The sequence below is a fragment of the Sus scrofa genome, chromosome 1, assembly GCF_054392235.1.
Source record: "Sus scrofa isolate SSC_HxYL_T2T_F1_AM1 chromosome 1, Sscrofa_HxYL_maternal_Yorkshire_Landrace_v2.0, whole genome shotgun sequence".
In the NCBI taxonomy this organism is placed as follows: Eukaryota; Metazoa; Chordata; class Mammalia; order Artiodactyla; family Suidae; genus Sus; species Sus scrofa.
In genome coordinates this window covers 27944342-27964473 of record NC_139383.1, presented here as the reverse complement: position 1 = coordinate 27964473, position 20132 = coordinate 27944342, and the positions used below count along the sequence as shown (strand labels likewise).

General features: G+C 39.9%; 1 protein-coding gene across 17 annotated transcripts in view; it reads right to left on the bottom strand.

Moving 5' to 3' along the window:
- The window catches only part of MTFR2 (mitochondrial fission regulator 2), a 240536-nt gene extending 224415 nt beyond the window's left edge, over nt 1-16121 (bottom strand). For 6 of the 17 annotated variants that reach the window (XR_014811287.1, XR_014811261.1, XM_084969591.1 and 3 more), the window contains exons 1-7: nt 15788-16121; nt 15068-15184; nt 9993-10097; nt 9224-9336; nt 7564-7799; nt 5741-6095; nt 1397-1584 (exon numbers count right to left, since the gene is read on the bottom strand). Coding sequence is in view for 5 of the 17 variants with exons in the window: in XM_084969591.1 (XP_084825717.1) it covers nt 1398-1584; nt 5741-6095; nt 7564-7799; nt 9224-9336; nt 9993-10097; nt 15068-15130 (1059 nt within the window). In the remaining 12 variants the exon portion in view is untranslated. 17 annotated transcript variants of the gene reach the window in all.
- Between the last annotated feature and the right edge of the window lie 4011 nt (nt 16122-20132).

Below are 20132 nucleotides of genomic sequence, written 5' to 3'. Positions count from 1 at the left end.
CTCACGGCAATGCCGGATCCTTAACCCACTGAGCAAGGCCAAGGATTGAGCCCACATCCTCATGGATCCTAGTCGGGTTCTTTAGCCACTGAGCCATGGTGGGAACTCCTGCTCTCTGCTTTTTAATTTTCCCATCCTCTCCTTTGATGTCTGGCTAATGTCTGCCACTCCAATGCCATCTGCCCTCTTTCACTCTCCTCTCATTCCCAAGGCTTATTCTGATTTATTACTTCAACTAAATTATGAGATAGGAAACTACCCCCACCCCAAATTAGGGTTACATCTAAACTCCAAAAAAGAGACTTCAAGTAAGGAACAATCTTTAGGGTCAAGAATTGAAATACTAGCGTTCCCATCGTGGCGCAGTGGTTAACAAATCCGACTAGGAACCTTGAGGTTGAGGGTTTGGTCCCTGGCCTTGCTCAGTGGGTTAAGGATCCAGCATTGCCGTGAGCTGTGGTTTGGTTGCAGATGCGGCTCGGATCCCATGTTGCTGTGGCTCTGGCGTAGGCCGGTGGCTATGGCTCCAATTGGACCCCTAGCCTGGGAATCTCCATATGCCACAGGAGTGACCCTCAAAAGGCATAAAGACAAAAAAAAAAAAAAAAAACCAGAAATACTGTGAGGTTTTTTTTTAACATATCCAATGAGCATAGTCATTGAAGATAATTATGATCTCATTCCCTTTGTGAAAAGCACGGTTAACATCCTATTTATCTAAATAAGCCACAGTCTTAATATTTAACCAGGAAAAATACTGGGAGTATTCACATTTAAATGTGGTTAGGTTAAATCTATGACACCATTCTTCTCTGGCCCTCTCAAAGTTTCAGACACTCAGTTCATACTGCAGACAGCAATGTCATTAGCACCCATCCAAGATAAGCCCTTATGAACTTATACACAAGTATTTTTCTTTTTTTGTTGTTGGCTTTTTGTTTGTTTGTCTTTATTTTTAGGGCCACGCGCTCAGCATATGGAAGTTCCCAGGCTAGGGGCAAATCAGAGCTACAGATGCCGGCCTACACCACAGCCACAGCAATGCCAGATCCAAGCCGTGTCTGTGACCTACACCACAGCTCACATGGGATCCCCGACCCACTGAGCGAGGCCAGGAATCAAACCCACATCGTGGTACGAGTTGGATTCTTTTATGTTGTGCCACAATGGGAACTTCCCACAAGTATTTTTCAAAGCAAGTGTTTTAACTCAAAAAATTTCATAGTATGATAAAAGCTAAAATGAGAGTGTATGTAAAAGTCAACATAAACATTAGCAGCGCACAGTATCATCAAGCAATTTTATAGCCCGTTCTGCATAATTACTTCAAGAGAACTTGAAAGCAAAGATACATCATGAACAATATGCATAAGAAAAACTGAAAATGTAACCTTACATTATAACCGCACCCTTGATGTTTCTGGACTAGAAAATGGAGAAGACTCCCAAGAATTATTTTCTTTCTCAAAGGAATCTTCTTCTTGGGATGCAAATTTCTGCTTAAGCGCATGGGATATTAAAGACACTGGATCCCAAGGTGAGTTGTGTCTTTTCCTTTTATGAATGGGTCTGCCGCCAGGTGACCTTTTAAAAAAATGGAATAAATTGAAACTTTGTGTCATTTACATTCTCTATTAGCAAACAAAGCAGAAATAAGGACATATTATAGCAGAAATATAAGCATAATATGTTACAATCTAATCAGTCTTCAAGAGTTTGAAATGTTTTGTCTGGAAAAACAAATCTACAGGGCACAAGCAATTAGGAATCAGAAAGCCGAGAGCCCACATGAGGCTCTACCACAACCTGTTAAAACCAGGGATATCAAATTTCATCTTTATTTTTAATTTTCCAATTTTCTGTGGGTAGAAAAAAATTAAAGTTAAAAACTTTTTTTCCCCTTTTTCATCCACCCCTGCAGCATATGGGAGTGTCCCCATCCAGGGATCAAATCCAAGCCAGAGCTGCCACATAGCTCCAGCAACACTGCATCCTTAACCCACTGTACCACAGTGGGAACTCCAAAAAATTAAGAACTTTTAAACAGACTGTAGAGTTCATGAAAAGAAAAACATTAGGCTAATTGCTTATTCATTCAATCAATCTTCACTCTATGCCGACTATTTTACCAGGCTCCATGCTATGCTTTGGGGGCAGAGCAGTACCCTGCTCCAGTGAAACATTCTGGTGGCAGCAGTTCATCAATGAACAAGCAAGCAAGAACATTTTGGACACAAATTAGTGCTGAGAATGAAATAAAATAGGGACTGTGATGGTGGCTAGGATGAAAGCACTTCAGATGAGATAACGAGGAAAAGCCTCTTAAAGGAGGTGACGTTCTCTTTAAGGAAATGATAAGCCATCAGTTTTAGTATAAATATCCAGTGGATGCATCAGGTCAGGAAGGTGGCTGGCATCTGTGAGAAAAGGGGGGGTGGGGACAGTACAGTTAAGTAAGATGGGAAGTAGGACATGAGGTCAAAGAGAAGAAGCAAGGGCTGAATCCTGGAGAGGCTTCCAGGCCACAGCAAGGTGTCAAGATCCCATTGCTAGCACATTGGAAAACTACCAAAGGGTTTTAAGCAGGGAAAGGCATGCTCTGACTTCAGTTTTTAAAGCTTACTCTGGTTACTATATGGAGAACAGATAAGGAGGCACGAATGCAAAGTGAGAGCATGTTTAGGAGGCTGTCAGAAGAGTCCAGGCTACCTAAGATGTAAGATGGTGGCTCTGACTGAAGGGTGGCAGCGGGGGCCACTGAGGGTACATAAATTTGAGCTATATGCTGATGGGAAGGATGAGAAAGGAAGGAAAAGAAGAAATGAGGATAATTCCCAGACACTTGGATGGAGCACCTGGGGGATACTGTTGCCATTTGCTAGAAGCAAAAGACTTGGGGAAAGAGCAAGTTTTCAAGGTAGAGAACGGAACAGGCAGCAAGGAAGAGTTTGGTTTTGGACCTGTGACACGTGAGGTACCTGTGAGACACGCAACTGAAGAGGGAGAGGTCAGGGCCAGGAAAGAAAATGTGGGTTTCATGAGCATGTAGCTGGTATGTAAAGCCAGAGGACTACGGGAAGTCATCGAAGGAGACAATCTGGATGGAAAGAAGGGGGCTGAGGGCTGAGCCTTGAACAAGCCAACATTTAGAGACCAAGCCCAAAAGAAAGAATAAGCAAAGAATTAAGGAGTGAACAATGAGGTAAGGGGAAAACTAGGGAGTTCCCATTGTGGCTCTGCAGTAATGAACCCCACACTAGTATCCATAAAGGATTTGGGTTTGATCCCTGGCCTCCTTCAGTGGGTTAAGCAGCCAGCGTTGCCATGAGCTGTGATGTAGGTCACAGATGTGGCTCGGCCCCCGAACTGCTGTGGCTGTGGGGTAGGCCAGCAGCTGTAGGTCTGATTCGACCCCTAGCCTGGGAACTTCTATATGCCACAGGCACGGTCCTAAAAAGAAAGAAAAAGTTGTGTATGGCGGCAAGAAACTAAGCATGATTCCCTTGAGGCCAAATGAAGAAAATGTTCCGAGAGGACCCCCAGACTGTATCAGATGCTGCCGAAAAGGTCAAGTAAGAAGAACAATGAAAACTGACTGTTGGATTTAGCTGCATGGACTCACTGGCGACCTTCACAAGAGCAGTTTTCCCTTTTTCTTTTTTTTTTTTTCCTAATTTCTTTTTTTTTTTTTTTTTTTTTTTTTGCTTTTTAGGGCAGCACCCATGGTATATGGAGGTTTCCAGGCTAGGGATCAAATCGGAGCTACAGCTGCCAGCCTACACCACAGCCACAGCAATGCCAGAGCCAAGCCGCATCTGTGACCTACACCACAGCTCACGGCAACGCTGGATCCTTAACCCACTAAGCAAGGCCAGGGATGGAACCCGCAACCTCACAGTTCCTAGTCAGACTCATTTCCGATGTGCCATGACGGGAATTCCGACAAGAGCAGTTTTCAACGGAGTGACGGGGACAGACACCATGTTACAGTGACTAGAAGGCAGTGAGTGAGGAATGGAAACAAACTCCATACAACATCAAGAATTTATACCAAAAAGGGAACAGATAAACTGTAATAACTGAGGGTATACATTTCTTAAAGATGGGAACTGTCCAGGTGTGAAGAAAAGAATAAAATAAAGAAGGAAAATCTGGGAGCTCCCTGGTGGCTAAGTGACTAAGGATCTGGCATTGTCACTGCTGTGGCTCAGGTTCAGTCTCTGGCCTGGGAACTTCCACATGCCACAGGTACAGCCGAGTTGGGGGGGGAAGGAAAATTTGATGATGCAGAAGATAGAAAAGATTTTTAAGTGGAAAAAAACCTTAAATTTCACTTAAAAGAAACTTCACTTAAAAAAAATTTTAAGTGAAATTCTTGAGATAGGAGAAAGGGAACCAGTGACCGGGGTCGGGGGGATGGACACGGACACGAATGAGGATGCTTCATTCACAATAACAAAACGGAAGGTGGAGACCATGGGTCGTAAATCTGTAAATGTAAAGATGTGGGACGTCCCATCATATTCAGCAGTAATGTGTCCAGCTAGGTTAGTTGTTAGAAAAACGAGAGAATGGGGGAATGGAGGGTAGAGTCTATGGGCCTTTCAGTTGTTTCCCCAATGTTACAAAGGTAACAATCACAGAGTCGCCATTTTATACTGACTGGAACCAGTAATACCAATAAGAGATCTAATTGGGACCAAACGTGTACACACAGCCGTAAGATTTTTCTCTGTACTGCTGCCTCATAGAAGGATCCATCATAACCTCATTCATAATGAAATGATTCATCTGTTCTAACACTATTCTATAAAAAATATATTTATTTTCCCACCAAAACCTCACTGAGGGATGTTCAATAAACACAGCAGTCAGATCTCTCTGAAATCCCACTAAAATTGCAGTAAAGACATGGAAAAAGAAGTATATCCACAAAGAGATTGCAAGAAGAAAGTGTAGATAAGAATTACGAGACAATGATGAAAAGCTGGAAAGCTGATGGTGGCAAAGAGAGTAGGGGGTGAGCTGCTTTCCTGAAAACAGGGGGATTGAGGAAAAGTCTACATGCTGAACAACACGTTCCTCCCTTGCTCTTTCCCCACTCACTCAACTCACAAACCACCCAGCTTGCACCACCTGTGTAATCCCCAACTCTCCTGACCAAGGAGGGAAAATTCTCTAGTACCAAAAAGAAGACACACAGCTACTGAAATATGGGGTCTGGCTACAAAATGGCCAGATCTTCTACTCAGTCACTAAATTGTGAAGCTCATGAGTTGGCAGCCCCACTTCACACCAAGAACCTTCAATCAGCTTTTCCTTGTCGCACTTTTAAGTATGAGTGTATAGCCAAGAATCACCAGATATTTAGATAAGGCTCCAAAACGACAGAGAACAAAATCAACAAGAGGTAAAAGGAACTCAAGAAAAATGGAGATAATTCCAGAGCAAAAGAAAACATGAAATAAAACTATCGTTAAGGAGTTTCCACTGTGGCTCAGTGGTAAGAAACCTGATTAGTATCCATGAGGACATGGGTTCCATCCCTGGCCTCGCTCAGTGGGTTAAGGATACAGCGTTGCTGCAAGCTGCAGCGAAAAAAAAACAAAAAGATTCTCTCTCTGGGAGGGGTATTTGGAGTGAAGAGGAATCAAAGGGCATTATATATGTTTAATAAATACAATAATTTTTTTAAACACCAATAAAATTTTCATTCATTTCTCAAATTATGATAACATACCTTTCGATAGCACGAAGTTTAACCTTATTCATATCCTTCAGTACATCCAACATGTTTGGAACATCTTTATTTTCCTGGTTTTTTGAACGATGACTGCAGGTGGTCTTCCTATCATCTGCGTACTGTTTCTTCACCTCAGTTGCTGAATTATCTGATGCACAAATATTATCAGCCGCTGGTTGTAGGAGAGGAGAACATGGAGGTGGCAGAGAAGACAACTGAGGAGGCAGTGGCGGAGGAGGGGGTGCGGGAAGCACTGAACTTGAAAACGAATCTGGTTCATCACTCAGTGGAGTATTCTCTGATGGTGCCATTTGTCCCAAACCACTAGGCCTGTCATTCAGGTCCAAGGAGCCTAAAAAAATATTTAGTCAGCTGAAAAACCATGCAAAACTGTCTCCGACATCTAACACATAACACTAATTACAACCAAAACAGGAAAAACTTCTGTAATGATACTAAAATACCAGTAAAATACCAATGCAGTGGCCAGGAAGGAGAAGCTATCCCATCTGCTTAGTCATTTCTCTAAGAGTCAAGCAAGTAGTAAACTATTTTTAATTCAACTAGGATCCTCTGGGTAGGCCCTTAAAAAGGGGAAGGGGAAGAATGCATTTTAAAGAGAAAATAAAAAGTGCTTTACACACACAACCTGAATTTCGTCCTATTTACAAAAACTAAAACATGATCAACAACTTGTGGCTAGAAACACACAAACTGATATATTCATCCCATGATGACATTGTAGAAACACCCAAGCATATATATTTTCTCTGCAAAAGCCTAAGATGAGTACTGAATACTTAACTTTTTCACAACACATTTGTTCCTAAAATTATATGTAACATGATTGCTTTTAAAAGTGTATGCATCATATCTCATTTATTATTATATATTAATACAAACTATATATTTCACACAAACTATGAATACATAATACTATATAAAAATTATGTGTTCTATATAAATTATATGAGTTTATATGGATGTTTTTATATACATGAAGATATTGTGTGTATTATGTAAAGCAATTCATATCTATAAAAATTTTTAAATGAATGATTGGAAAATATTATTTGCCTGGATTTGGCAGAACTATAGCAGCAATAATTTCAAATTACAAACATTTTAAGTCTCAAACCTATCACACTTCTCTCAAATTAATGCATTCCTCTGCTTAAATTTCCAACACTTTTATATAGAGTTAGAGAAGCCTATAGTCAGCCCTCTGTACCCACAGATTCTGTACCTACATATTCCACCCAGAGCAAATCAAAAATACTTTTTTTTTTTAAAAGTCCAGAAAAGTTCCAACAAGCAAAACTTTATTTGCGGTGCACTGACAACCATTTACATATAGCATTTCTATTGTATTTACAACTATTTACATTTGTATTAGGTATTATAAGTAATCTAGAGATGATCTAAATTATACAGGAGAATGGAGGATGTGTGCAGGTGATATGTAAATATGCCATTTTATATAAGGGACTTGAGCATCCTTGGATTTTGGTGACCACAGGGGTCCTAGAACCAATACCCCATAGCTGCCAACCTATAACTATATTTAGAAAACAGGCTTTTAAATACACAACTATAATTTTAAGCAGTATAGCTAACTCTTCTTTAAACCAAAGCCACCCCCAACACTACAAATATGTCTTAATTAATTCCAAATAAACATCGGAGGTAATACATACCCAACATCCTTTTGTATTTAGTGTCATTCATAAGATACATTAGCATCAAACATCTTTATTCAGAATTGTACTGACTTAAATACTAGATGAACATCATGGAAACAAAAATCCAACATTACTAACCAGAATTTGTACTGTTTCTCAGTTCTTGCGTGCTCACAATTGCAGCAATCTGAGAGCGAAGAAAAGCAAGCTCATCTTCAAGGGCAGCTATTTTTTTAATTGCAGCTTCATTTTCATGCCAATCATTTTTTCTTGGTTTGTTGTGCCTTAGAGCAGGTGACAATGGATCTTCAACTAGCTGCAAAGGATGGATAAATGCAAGTTTCTCCTTTTCTTCATTTTTCCATATACTATTTCTGTGGGTAGAAGGAAGAAACGTAAAGAGAGAGAGAAAAAGCGAGGAAAATTTTCCAAGAGAAATAAATTCCTTCAGTCAAAGAAGAATAAAGACACTGAAATGAAATCAGAATAACTCTCCTTGTGCTGTAATCATATCTAGACTCACTGAGGACAAAATATCTCATGTAACTTCATATTCTCAATGCCCAGAATAGAATGCTGCCTTTAACAGGTGCCCAAAAGGTGGTCAGTGATTGAAGGAACAAATTTTGCTTTCAGACTGTCAACCAAAAATAATTATCCTATAACTATTCTACCTATTTAAACAAAGTACAGATTGATTTACTTGGAAATAAAATTGATTTTTTTAGAAAGTCTACATATTCTGAATATATGGAGCTAGAGGATTCCAAATTCCGTTAGGGGTTAAATTTAACATATTCTAATTTTTGGACAATTTATAAACCAGTTTAATATAAAATAAATTTGGTTAGAAATTTTGAATAATTGACCCTTATTGTAATGACAGCCTGTAACTGACTACACTTACACCTAAGTTAGCATTCCAAAGCAGTAGTAACACATCCAAATTTTGAAGTACATTTAACCATCAATATCTGACACACAGTAAACACTATATTAAAGTTTTGGCTAAATATAAAGCTATCACTCGAAAAGATACATGTACTCCAGTGTTCATTGCAGCACTGTATACAAAAGCCAATTATAATGGAAACAACCTAAATGTCCATCAACAGAGGAGTAGATCAAAAAGATGTGGTACATACACACAATGCAATACTACTCAGCCATTAAAAAGGAAGAAATAACAGCCTTTGCAGCAACATGGAAGGACCTAGAAATTATCAGGCTAAGTGAAGTCAGTCAGACAATGAGACACCAACACCAAATGCTATCACTTACATGTGGAATCTAAAAAAAAGGACACAATGAACTTCTTTGCAGAACAGATACTGACTCAGACTGAAAAACTTATGGTTTCCAAATAAGACAGATTGGGGGGTGGGGGGATGCACAGGGGGTTTGGGAGGGAAATGCTCTAAAACTGGGTTGTGATGATCATTGTACAACTACAAATTTACCAAAACTCATTGAGTAATAAAAAAATAAAATAAAATAAACCTAGCATCTAGTAGAGGTAAGAGCATTCTCCTAAAAATGAACATGGTGCTTTTGATATCCTCTTAGTGTCATTCTTTCCTAGGCCTGGGGTTAGGTTTAAATGTGCATTAAGAAAACCTGGCTAAAAATGAGAGAACAAGAACATGAGTTGTCCTTATTAAGAAGAACTTAGGAGGACACAGCATAGTTCAGAGATAGACAAGATAAAATGGCTCAATTAGTCTGAACACGCTTCAACGTGTGCAAGAATTCACATCAGGGCCCACACTCCACTTTCCAAGATAAGTAGAAAAATTACCGAAATCTGAGATAACTGGCTTCTTCATCATCTGCCACACACAAAACATCAGCAAGAGATGGAACTATAGATCCATAGTTAGCGGAGTCCACAGAGTTCAAGAATGGAATCAGCTAAAGGGAAAAAGGAAAAACAAAGTCAGAGCTCTGCGGGAAGAAGGGAAAAGTCACACATGTCACATGAACAACCAAACAAACAAAACCTAAGGGAACTATTATTCTAAAGTCTACAAATAAGGAATTCCCATCGTGGCTCAGCAGTAATGGACATGACTAGTAACCATGAGGATGCAGGTTTGATCCCTGGCCTCGCTCAGTGGGTTAAGGATTCTGTGTTGCTGTGAGCTGTGGCATAGGTCACAGACATGGCTCAGATCCTACACTTGTGTGGCTGTGGTATAGGCTGGCAGCTACAGCTCCGATTTGACCCCAAGCCTGGGAACCTCCATATGTCGCAGGTGCGGCACTAAAAAGATAAATAAATAAATAAAGTCTACACATGTGGCAATAATCTCTCCTCCAGTGAGTGTCATCCATCATAGAACACAAACCAGAAAAATAAAACAAGCTACTCAGGGGTTGCTTCGCATCTGCCAATATTTGAATGTAATTATTTAAAGAAACAAAGACAAAACCTACACATGAGATGACCTGTTAACTAAAGGTTTTTGGCCTGTAGGAAACATTTCTACTTTTGTTCACCCCCATGCCCCTAGGAGGACCTAGGATAATTTTATACGTGCATGTTGACATGCATGTTGACAACTTACCTCAAAATTAGGCCTGGGACAAGGTTCTAAAGGAAGAATTTTCCCAATAATACGAACAATACTCCGAGCTGATCCATAGTCTTTATTTTCCCAGATCTGCAAAACCTATTTAAACATAGAGCATCATTTAAAAAGTAGCACTCTATTATGAAAAAAACAAATTTCAAAGATGCAATAATCATTATTTTTAAAACTAAAATGTAGAATGGCATACTTTTAAAGTATTTTCTTCAAAGAACTAAACTTTATTCATATTTGTCTTTTTTGGCTGCACCTGTGGCATGTGGATGTTCCCGGGACAGGACTCAAATCCATGTCCTGCAGGGGCTTGAGCCACAGGAGTGACAATGTCAGATGCTTAACCACTGGGCCACCAGGGAACTCTTATATAACTGTCTTTAAAAAAGCATGGGGTTGGGATGGGTAGGGAGTTAACATATACACATTCCAGGAAGAAGGATCTTTTGAGAAAGCACCACAAATTCATTTTGTTTTATTTCTGATAATGGCCAAATACCTTGTGGAACTTTATTCTGAAAAATTGTCTTCCCTCTTCCCAGCTAAAAAAATACCATCTTTGGGGAGTTCCCTGGTGGCCTAACAGTTAAGGATCTGATGTTGTCACTGTTGTGGCTCTGATCACTTTTGTGGCATGGTTTCAATCTGTGGCCTGGGAACTTCTACATGCCATGCACACAGCCAAAAAAAAAAAAACAAACAAACCCAAAATCCCATCTTTTGGCCCAGTCAAAAATTAACAATGCTAATTTCTCAAGCAATGATATCATACAGAGTATTCTCATGTAATTTCCTTTAAAAGAGAGATAGAGAGGGAAATAAATTCATTTGAATCAGCCCCTAAACAATTTAAGAATGATTTATTTACCATGGTATTGGCACAAAAACACATTCAGATCAACAGAACAGAGTCCAGAAATAAACCACACACCTACCATCAATTATTCTACAATACAGGAGATAAGAAAACACCAAGGAGAAAAGACAGTCTCTTCTTTAGCAAGTGGTGTTGGGAAAGCTACACATCTACATGTAAATTAATGAGATGAGAACACTCTCACACCATGTACAAAAATAAACTCAAAATGCTTTAAAGACCTAAATATAAGACATGACATCATAAAACTCCCAGAAGAGAACATAGGCAAAACATTCTTGGACATAAATTGTAGTAGTAACATTTTCTTAGATCAGCCTCCTAAGGCAAAAAAATGAAAATAGGAGTTCCTGTCATGGTTCAGTGGTGATGAATCCAACTAGGATCTATGAGGATGCAGGTTTGAGCCCTGGCCTCACTCAGTGGGTTAAGGATCCGGCATTGCCACGAGCTATGATGTAGGTCACAGACACAGCTCAGGTCTTGTGTCGCTATTAGGTGGGAAGCTGTAGCTCTGATTCAACCCTTAGCCTGGGAACTTCCATATGCTGCACCTGAGGCTCTTGAAAGGAAAGAAAGAGAGAAAGAGAGAGAGAGAAAGAGAGAGAGAGAGAAAGAAAGAAAGAAAGAAAGAAAGAAGCAAAAATAAACAAATAGGACCTAAGCAAACTTAAAAGCTTTTGCACAGGAAAGGAAATCATCAACAAAATGAAGAAAACCTATAAAAGGAGAGAAAATATTTGCAAATAATGCAACTAACAAGTGGTTAATATCCAAAATATACAAATATCTCATACAACTCAATATAGAAAAAAATAACAACCCACCAACCCAATCAAAAAATGGGCAGAAGACCTAAACAGATACTTCTCCAAAGATAGAGGGTCAAAAGGCACATGAGAAGATGCTCAACATCACTAATTATTAGAGACATGCAAATCAAAACTACAATCTGCGTCAGATTGGCAGTCATCAAAAAGTCTACAAATAATAAAGGCTGGAGAGGACATGGGGAAAAAGGAATCCTCCTACACTGTTGGTGGGAATGTTAATTGGAACAGCCACTAGGGAGAACAGTATGGAGCCTCTTTTTTTTTTTTTTTTTTTTTTGTCTTTTTGCCTTTTCTAGGGCCCTCCGCGGCATATGGATATTCCCAGGCTAGGAGTCCAATTGGAGCTGTAGCTTCCAGCCCACGCCAGAGCCACAGCAACGTGGGATCCGAGCCACGTCTGCAACCTACACCACAGCTCACAGCAACACCAGATCCTTAACCCACTGAGCAAGGCCAGGGACCAAACCCGCAACCTCATGGTTCCTGGTCGGATTCGTTAACCACTGCACCACAACAGGAACTCCTGGAGCCTCTTTTAAAAACTGAAAATAGAGCTACCATACGATCCAGCAATCCCCACTGCTGAGCATACGTCCCAAAAAGATGAACATTCTAAGAAAAGAAACACACACCCTGATGTTCATTGCAGCACTGTATACAACAGCCAAGACATGAAAACAACTCAAGTGCCCATCAATAGATGACTGATTGAAGAAGACACACACACAATGGCATACTACTCAGCCATAAAAAAGAATAAAATATTGTCATTTGCGGCTACATGAATGGACCTAGAAAATAGCATACTAAGTGAAGTAAGACAAAGACAAGTATCATATCACTTATACATGGACTCTAAAAAAGTAATACAAATGAATCTATACGCAAAAAGAGAAACAGACTCATAGACATAGAAAACAAACTTATGGTTACCAAAGGGAAAAGAAAGGGAAGAGGGATAAATTAGGAGTATGGGACTAAGAGATACACACTACCATACACAAATGAGATAAGCAACAAGAATTTACTGTATAGCACAGGGAACTGTATTCAAGTATCTTGTAATAACCTATAGTGAAAAATAATCTGAAATATTATATAAGTGAATCACTTTGCTGTATACCTGAAACTAACACAATATTGTAAATCAACTATATTTCAATTTTAAAAAGGAAAAAAATAATGCCTTACTTACAGTGGAATATATCTTCTAGTAGTCAGTTCTTGAAAAGATAATACAAATGAAATGTGCTACCATAACTCAAATAATACTTTGTTCTTTAGCATGGGCTTCCCATATTAGTATAAAGTATTCCCACAGGAACCTCCCCCCAAATGACTTAACATTTGTTCTTTTGGCAGAGATTTCAACACAAAGGAGGAATTTTCTCTCTTTACAAAGCCTTAGTAATTGGACTTTTCATTTTTCCTAAGATCACATTATAAGGGCACAGTTTATTATGAGCAACAGATACAGGTAGCATCCTATTAGCATCCTCATGGAACTATCCAGTAAGCAGAGGGATACACAGTTCTAGAACCCAGGAGAAAGCCTGTGATTAGAAAGACGGATTTGGGATCATCAGCATACAGACTACACGACAGGTAAAAATCGAAGCCACAGGACTAGTGGAGGAAAACTGGGGCTAGAGAGACAGATTTGAAAGTCATCAACACAAAGAATCTTCTGCACAAAGTCATGCCATTCCTCCGTTTTTAAATAGTAAGGGTACTGAATTTATCTGATCATACCTAAATACCTGGGTCTAACATTCAATACTGATTCCATCAACCAGCCTCACAGTCTTCCACCAATTCTGTCAGCTGAGTCTCCATAACATGCTCCATGAATTCCATATTCATTCTCTAATCACCCTTTTAGGTCCTCTGAGCCCTATTCTATCTATCCAACTTAATTTCTCACTATCCATTAACAAGAACACATGCTCTTTGGGGTTAAGCAGTTTTCCTCATTGTCTCAAGAACAAACCAATATTATCCTAATTGCCAAGATTTTATTCCCCTGTGCACCCTTGCTTAGAACCACAGGCCAAGAGGCCTCACTATAGTGAGGGTTGCCATTATAAATAAACTCAGCTTTGATTAATGTGAATGGTAACTTCATGTCTTGCTCTGCAATGTCCATCCTGATAAACTTTTGTCCTTCTCTCTCATTCATTCATTGCTATTGACCATCACCATCTCTCACTCTTATTCTACTCCTGACTGTCCATCTTCTTTTCAAGGCCTATTTATGTATATCTTCTGACCAACTACCTTCTACCTTCTCTGGGATGTTGCTTATTCTCTCACTTGTATCTTAAATGTTTTCCCTAACTATGAAGGTGTTTTTTTTTTTCTTCTCTGTCTTTTTAGGGCCACCTAAAGAAATCCCCCTGAAGGCATCAATAATCTACTGAGAAACAAATCTTCAACTATCACTCAGTCCTTGTTATTTTTAATCTCTTCAATTCTGAAATTCAAAATGCTTCAAAACCATCCAGTGACATCTTCTATTTTGTCATCAAGTCCATGGCTTCCAATACCAAAAGAATGTGGATTAACTCCAAATCTCAATCTCTTTTCTTTCCTACAGTGTAGAACCCATATACCTGCAGGACATTTGTATTTATATATTCTAACAGCACATCTGACTCCCATTATCTCCCTATTTAAACTAGTTTCTCATATTGAGTTGCTTATTTATATTAATGGCCCCATCATTCTTCAACTCACTTTTAAAATCTCTGCATTATCCTGGACTAGTCTCCTCTAATTCACCACACCAAATAGCAATGATTTGCCCATTCTGTAAGCCCCCTCTTACGTTCAGACTTGTATTATGGTTATCTGTTTATGTTTCTTATACCTCCTACTATATTTTAAGCATCACGAATACAAGAACCATGCATTGCTACTCTGCATCACCCACAGAACCATGCATATTGTCTTGGATGTAGTAGCTACTCAATAGGCAGAATCTGATTTGTTTATAATTCTCACACCTAAGTAAATCTCTCTCCTTAAGATTTATTCTGAATTTGTTGAACTATAACTCACCATTCTATGTAAGTTTTTTAAATATTTTACCTATGAAGGTTTTGTCTATCTTTTGCATCTTCCTTTGTATCTTCTGTTGCCATTTGACCTAACAAGTAAACAGGTTCCTAATAATCTTACCTCCTTTTTTAACTCAGACTATGGAAGCTACACTATTGCAAACTCACCTCCATTACACCTATTGAGATGTAACAATTTTGCCTTGAATGTTGACATATACATTAGTCCCAAAGTGAGACCCAAAACAAATACAACAGGTTCATTCAAATCCATTAAAAGACATTTACCTGGTTTATGGGAACACCAAAATATTCCAGCATCACTCTTAAAATACTCAATATGAAGGACATTGATGAAGCAAAGACAGAAGCAAATTCAAGGAAACATTATCAGTTTCTTGATACCTTCAGGGAAAAAGAAATTTTAATTATTACTGGATAAACAATTGTCGCACAAATTGTGGGAAAATTCTTTCGTTACACATTACACCATCAACTAATTTCTCTGTCCAGCAATATTTTGATGAGAAGAGAGAATATGAATGGGGAAGGGCTGGGAAGAGAAACTTCAATTTATCAGTTAAGATGCATTAAAAAATTCATAGGATTTTTTTTTTTTTGAGCCTCTGAAGGGACCTAGTTAATAATCAACGATAGATTGGAAACAGCAGGGAAGCCTTCAGGTTAATTACAATAGAGACGCTCTCCCCGAAAGCTTTGAGTTGAGACTCTTAGGAAAAGCGATGAGTTCAGCCCATCCTTGAAAGTAGGCAAGGAGTAATTCAAGGCTTTGACAAAATGAAAGGCAGCTCTTCCTCATTAACTTATCAGAGTACCACCCATCCCACGCGCTCACTTTAAAGAAGGAATATGAACCCCAGATAGATGACGTGACTTAGTCACCCAACTACTGAATAACAGGCCGAGACTAGTGCCCAGTCATGTCACACGCTTTGGCCCCAAGCGTCCTTCGGGTCTCTCCAAACTCAGCAAGGTCACCGGACTCACCTCCCTCCGAAGCCCAGCCTCCCGGCAAACACCGGAACTTCAAGCTGAAATGGTTAAGGAACCTCCCGCGGAATCCGCAGAGGACGAGGCCTGACATGCACTCGTCCTGGTCCAGGAGCTTTCAGACGTCGAAGCGCGCTCGCCCGCGCACCTCAGCTTGCGGGCCACGGGCGGTAACGGCGCCTCGCTAGCCCGGGGCTCGGCCCTGGAGCCCCCTTGCTCGGCAGCGTTAACTCTGCGGGAGGAGCAGCCCCCTCCCGGGAGTCTCTCAAACTGTACTTCGGCTCCACGACCCGCTCGCTACTTCCGCGTTCCTGGAGGAAAATTAAACTCCGCGGGCCGCGACGGGTGCCCGATCTCATTGGATAAGGCTGAAGATCGCTGCTAGTGATTGGTTAAGAAATGGTTAGTTAAGATTATTTAGACCGGCTACCGGGGTTTCCTTCTCCTTCAAGAGGGCGGGCCTCCAACGAGGCAGCCAGTGGAGACCTACAGCCGGCGGGTGGGCGGGGCGGGGCGCGCGGGCCTGGTGACGCAAGCTGGTGACGCAGGCCCTTGACGCGCCTTTAGAACTCCCCCGCGCTCATGAAGGCTCCAGGCTACGGTTCGGCGGTTGGGAGAGATTATGGTCCTCGGGGTCAGGATCGCAAACCGGGTTTCTTGCCCCCCACATATCTTGGCGGGAAGAGTATGTCATCCCCTATCTCCAGACTGGAAGTGGGACCGCTCTCCCAAGTCTGCTTCTCGTGGAGAGTCACGATTACTGTTTCATATTCATTCATCCATTCAGCGAACATCTATTATATGCTTCTGGGATTAACAGAAGTTAAACGCTGTCATCGATGAATCTGCAGCATTGCCATACTTAGAATGCTCATTGACGAATCGTTCTCGGTTATCCATGCTGCCAAATATGGACCGAACGCTGACCTGGTTTAGTAGAGGATGCCAAAAGTGACGACCGACTCATGACAGGTGATACCTTATTTGAGGTTAGTGGCTTCAAACTAGACAATAGTACTGCTTCTCGTATTTCAGCGAAACTGCATTAGAGTGACATAATTAAGATCAGCTGTATCTGCTGCTCACCCTCACAATTAACAAACTGGAGGATTTTTCAACTGATTTCTCTGTGCCCACATTTAATTCATTCAACTACAATGAATGTCTACTATGTGCCCCGCATCCTTCTGAGCAAAAGGAATGCAATGAGCAAGGCAGCTAAGGTCCCTGACTTCCTGGAGCTTACATTCTAGTGGAGACTTCAGAGAGGATTTCCCTGAGCACCATATATAAATAGCATCTCTCTCTCCCCTTCCCTTGATTTTTCTGTATAGCACTTGGATCATGTATATTTATGCTCCACCTGTTGCCTAACTAAACTCCAGAATAGGAACTTTTTGACCCATTCTGTACCTCCAGCACTTTTGAAGAGTGCTATCTGTTGGACTTTCAATAATAGCCTCTCCAACCCTAACCATAGGATCTCATGAAAAGGGGATATCCAGGTTGGGATGCACATGCCCAGAAGTTTTACATTCCAAAAAGAAAGAAAAATACTTAGAGCCTTTTTCCTTCTGTTCTGTTGCCTATGCTTGAAACATCTCAGGGGTAGTAGAATGCAGTACACTTAAACCAACCAGCACTATTTAAGAGATCAACTACCTCTTAAAGGTTCATTAAAACTTTACACTTGTTTATTTAAAATTTTTAAATATTATGACACTAAGATCAAGATTTTCCTTGATATTAAAATCATATTTCAAATTAAATTGTCCTGAAAGTCTCCTGCTTTTTATATTGATAATGGAAATGATTATGTAAGAGAGCTACCTATCTATACCTACTCTATATAAATTGCTATTTACTTGTGATATATTAAAATTACAAAATCTAAGTTAACCGTTTTTAAGTCTAAAAGCAGGATTTACTTTATTCAAACCTTTAAATAACTTATATAAAAGAAACAGTAGGACAGTTATTGTAGTAGTGTTTCAATCCAGAGGTCTTATGTGTTTATTAGCTACTCATACAATTTTTGAACAAAAATATTTAGACCTCTGTAAAAGCAAAAAAGTGAATTGCTGCCTGATTTTGTTTTCCAATATAATCATGTTCACAAAGAGCTGTCTTGACTCTTGTCAATCACTTAAGAGTTGGTTTAAAACCTAGAACACAGAAAATTTAGTTTAAGGATGTTCTTCCAGTTTTACACTGCTTCAGACAGTCCAGTTATTCATCAGTACTCTATAATGTTTCCATTTAATCCTTTTCATTTTTAACAATAATCAATTCATAATTTTCAATACTGTCATGGTCCAAGCAACAGGAATCCTAAATCTTCATAAAAATGTAAAGTAACATACTTTGATTAGTCTTACCGCTAATAGTACATTTTCATTCAAAGATTTGGCATGTCAAAAAAGAACATGGCAGCAGTCAAAATTGTGAAAATTCATTTCTATCACAACACTGAAAAACTGTAGGAACAGAGCATTACTTCATTATCACTGGCAATTAACTAATAACATACAGTTTAATAAAAGTAAGCACCTGAGAGTAAAATGTAGTTCTTAAGTAATCCAGAAGGCTAGAAAAAAGTTCAGCTTCAGGTAGCACAACATTCCTAGCAGGGAGCTATCCAGATTCTCCATGCTTCTATATAAGCAAAAACCTGCTATTCGCAAGCTGCCTACTCTTTTTAAATATATAGTTGTCAAAATTAACTCTTCAATAGAAGTCTATATATCTATGATTTTAATCTACCGGCTCTGGTTCTGCCCTCCAAATATGGAACATGTTAAAATGATGACAATGGGCAAAGTGATAGCAAATGCTCTTCCAGATCTTAGATGACTTGGATTTTCTTCTATTTCCTCTTCTGAGGAAAAGCTCTTTTTTTTTTTTTTTTTTTTGGTCTTCTCTAGGGCAGCATCCACAGGCTAGGGGTCTAATCTGAGCTGTAGCCACCGGCCTACACCACAGCAACAAGGAATCCGAGCCGCATTTGCAACCTACACCAGAGCTCACAACAACACCAGATCCTTAACCCACTAAGCGAGGCCAAAGATCGAACCCACAACCTCATGGTTCCTAGTCGGAATTCGTTAACCACTGAGCCACGATGGGAACTCTGGAAAGCTCTTTTTAAGTACTTGAAGACTGCTTTTAAGTACTTGATGACTGCTTTCAGTCATCATTTTTCTACAGTGATCATACTTTTTCCATTATTTGCATCACAATATCAGCCCTCAAGCTTCTGGTTCTCCTTCCTTTAAAAACATTAAATGTCTTCTCTCAAAAACATGGTCCTTCAAAACAACACGTGGCAATGTAAGCCATGTATAAACAAAGATTTAATAGTCCAACTCTTCTGTTCATAGCAACCTCAACTCTCCTGTTCAGCATATGTTTAACTAAGTGTTAAACAATTATCACAGAAAAAGGACACATAAGCAGAATGAGTTGCCAGCCTAAAATAAGGACAAAAGAGTTTGTAGATTCTTTGCTAGGGTGCTGAATTTTTTTTTTCTTTGCTAGGTCTGCTCCTGCGGCATATGGAGGTTCCCAGGATAGGGGTCTAATTGGAGCTATAGCTTCCAGCCTACGCCACAGCCACAGCAATGCCAAATCCGAGCTGTGTCTGCAACCTACACCACAGCTCATGGCAACCCACTGAGCAAGGCCGGGGATGGAACCCACAACCTCATGGTTCCTAGTCAGATTTGTTAACCACTGAGCCACGATGGGAACTCCAGGGTGCTAAATTTTTTAAATAGGTAAGTGAACAAGGCATGGGATAAGGCAAAAAAAAAAAAAAAAAAAAAAAAAAAGAAAGAAATAAATTCATAGGGAATTCCTATAGTTCACTTTTACGAAGATTTAAGCAACTATAAAACATCAAAGAATTTTTAGCTTAAAAATGACAATTTTCAATTGAAAAATATCCCACAGGTGACAATTAGATGAAATTTAAAGGTCAAGGTGCAAATTAAAAGACAAGCGCAGGAGTTCCCGTCGTGGCGCAGTGGTTAACAAATCCAACTAGGAACCATGAGGTTGCAGGTTTGGTCCCTGCCCTTGCTCAGTGGGTTAACGATCCGGCGTTGCCGTGCGCTGTGGTGCAGGTTGCAGTTGCAGCTCAGATCCCACGTTGCTGGCATAGGCCAGTGGCTACAGCTCTGATTCGACCCCTAGCCTGGGAACCTCCATATGCCGCAGAGTGGCCCAAAGAAATAGCAAAAAGACAAAAAAAAAAAAAAAAAGACAAGTGCAGCAAGTGGGGCAAATGAGCATCTTTACCTCAGTTATCACAAGGGTGAAACAGTGCACGCTTTGATTCTGA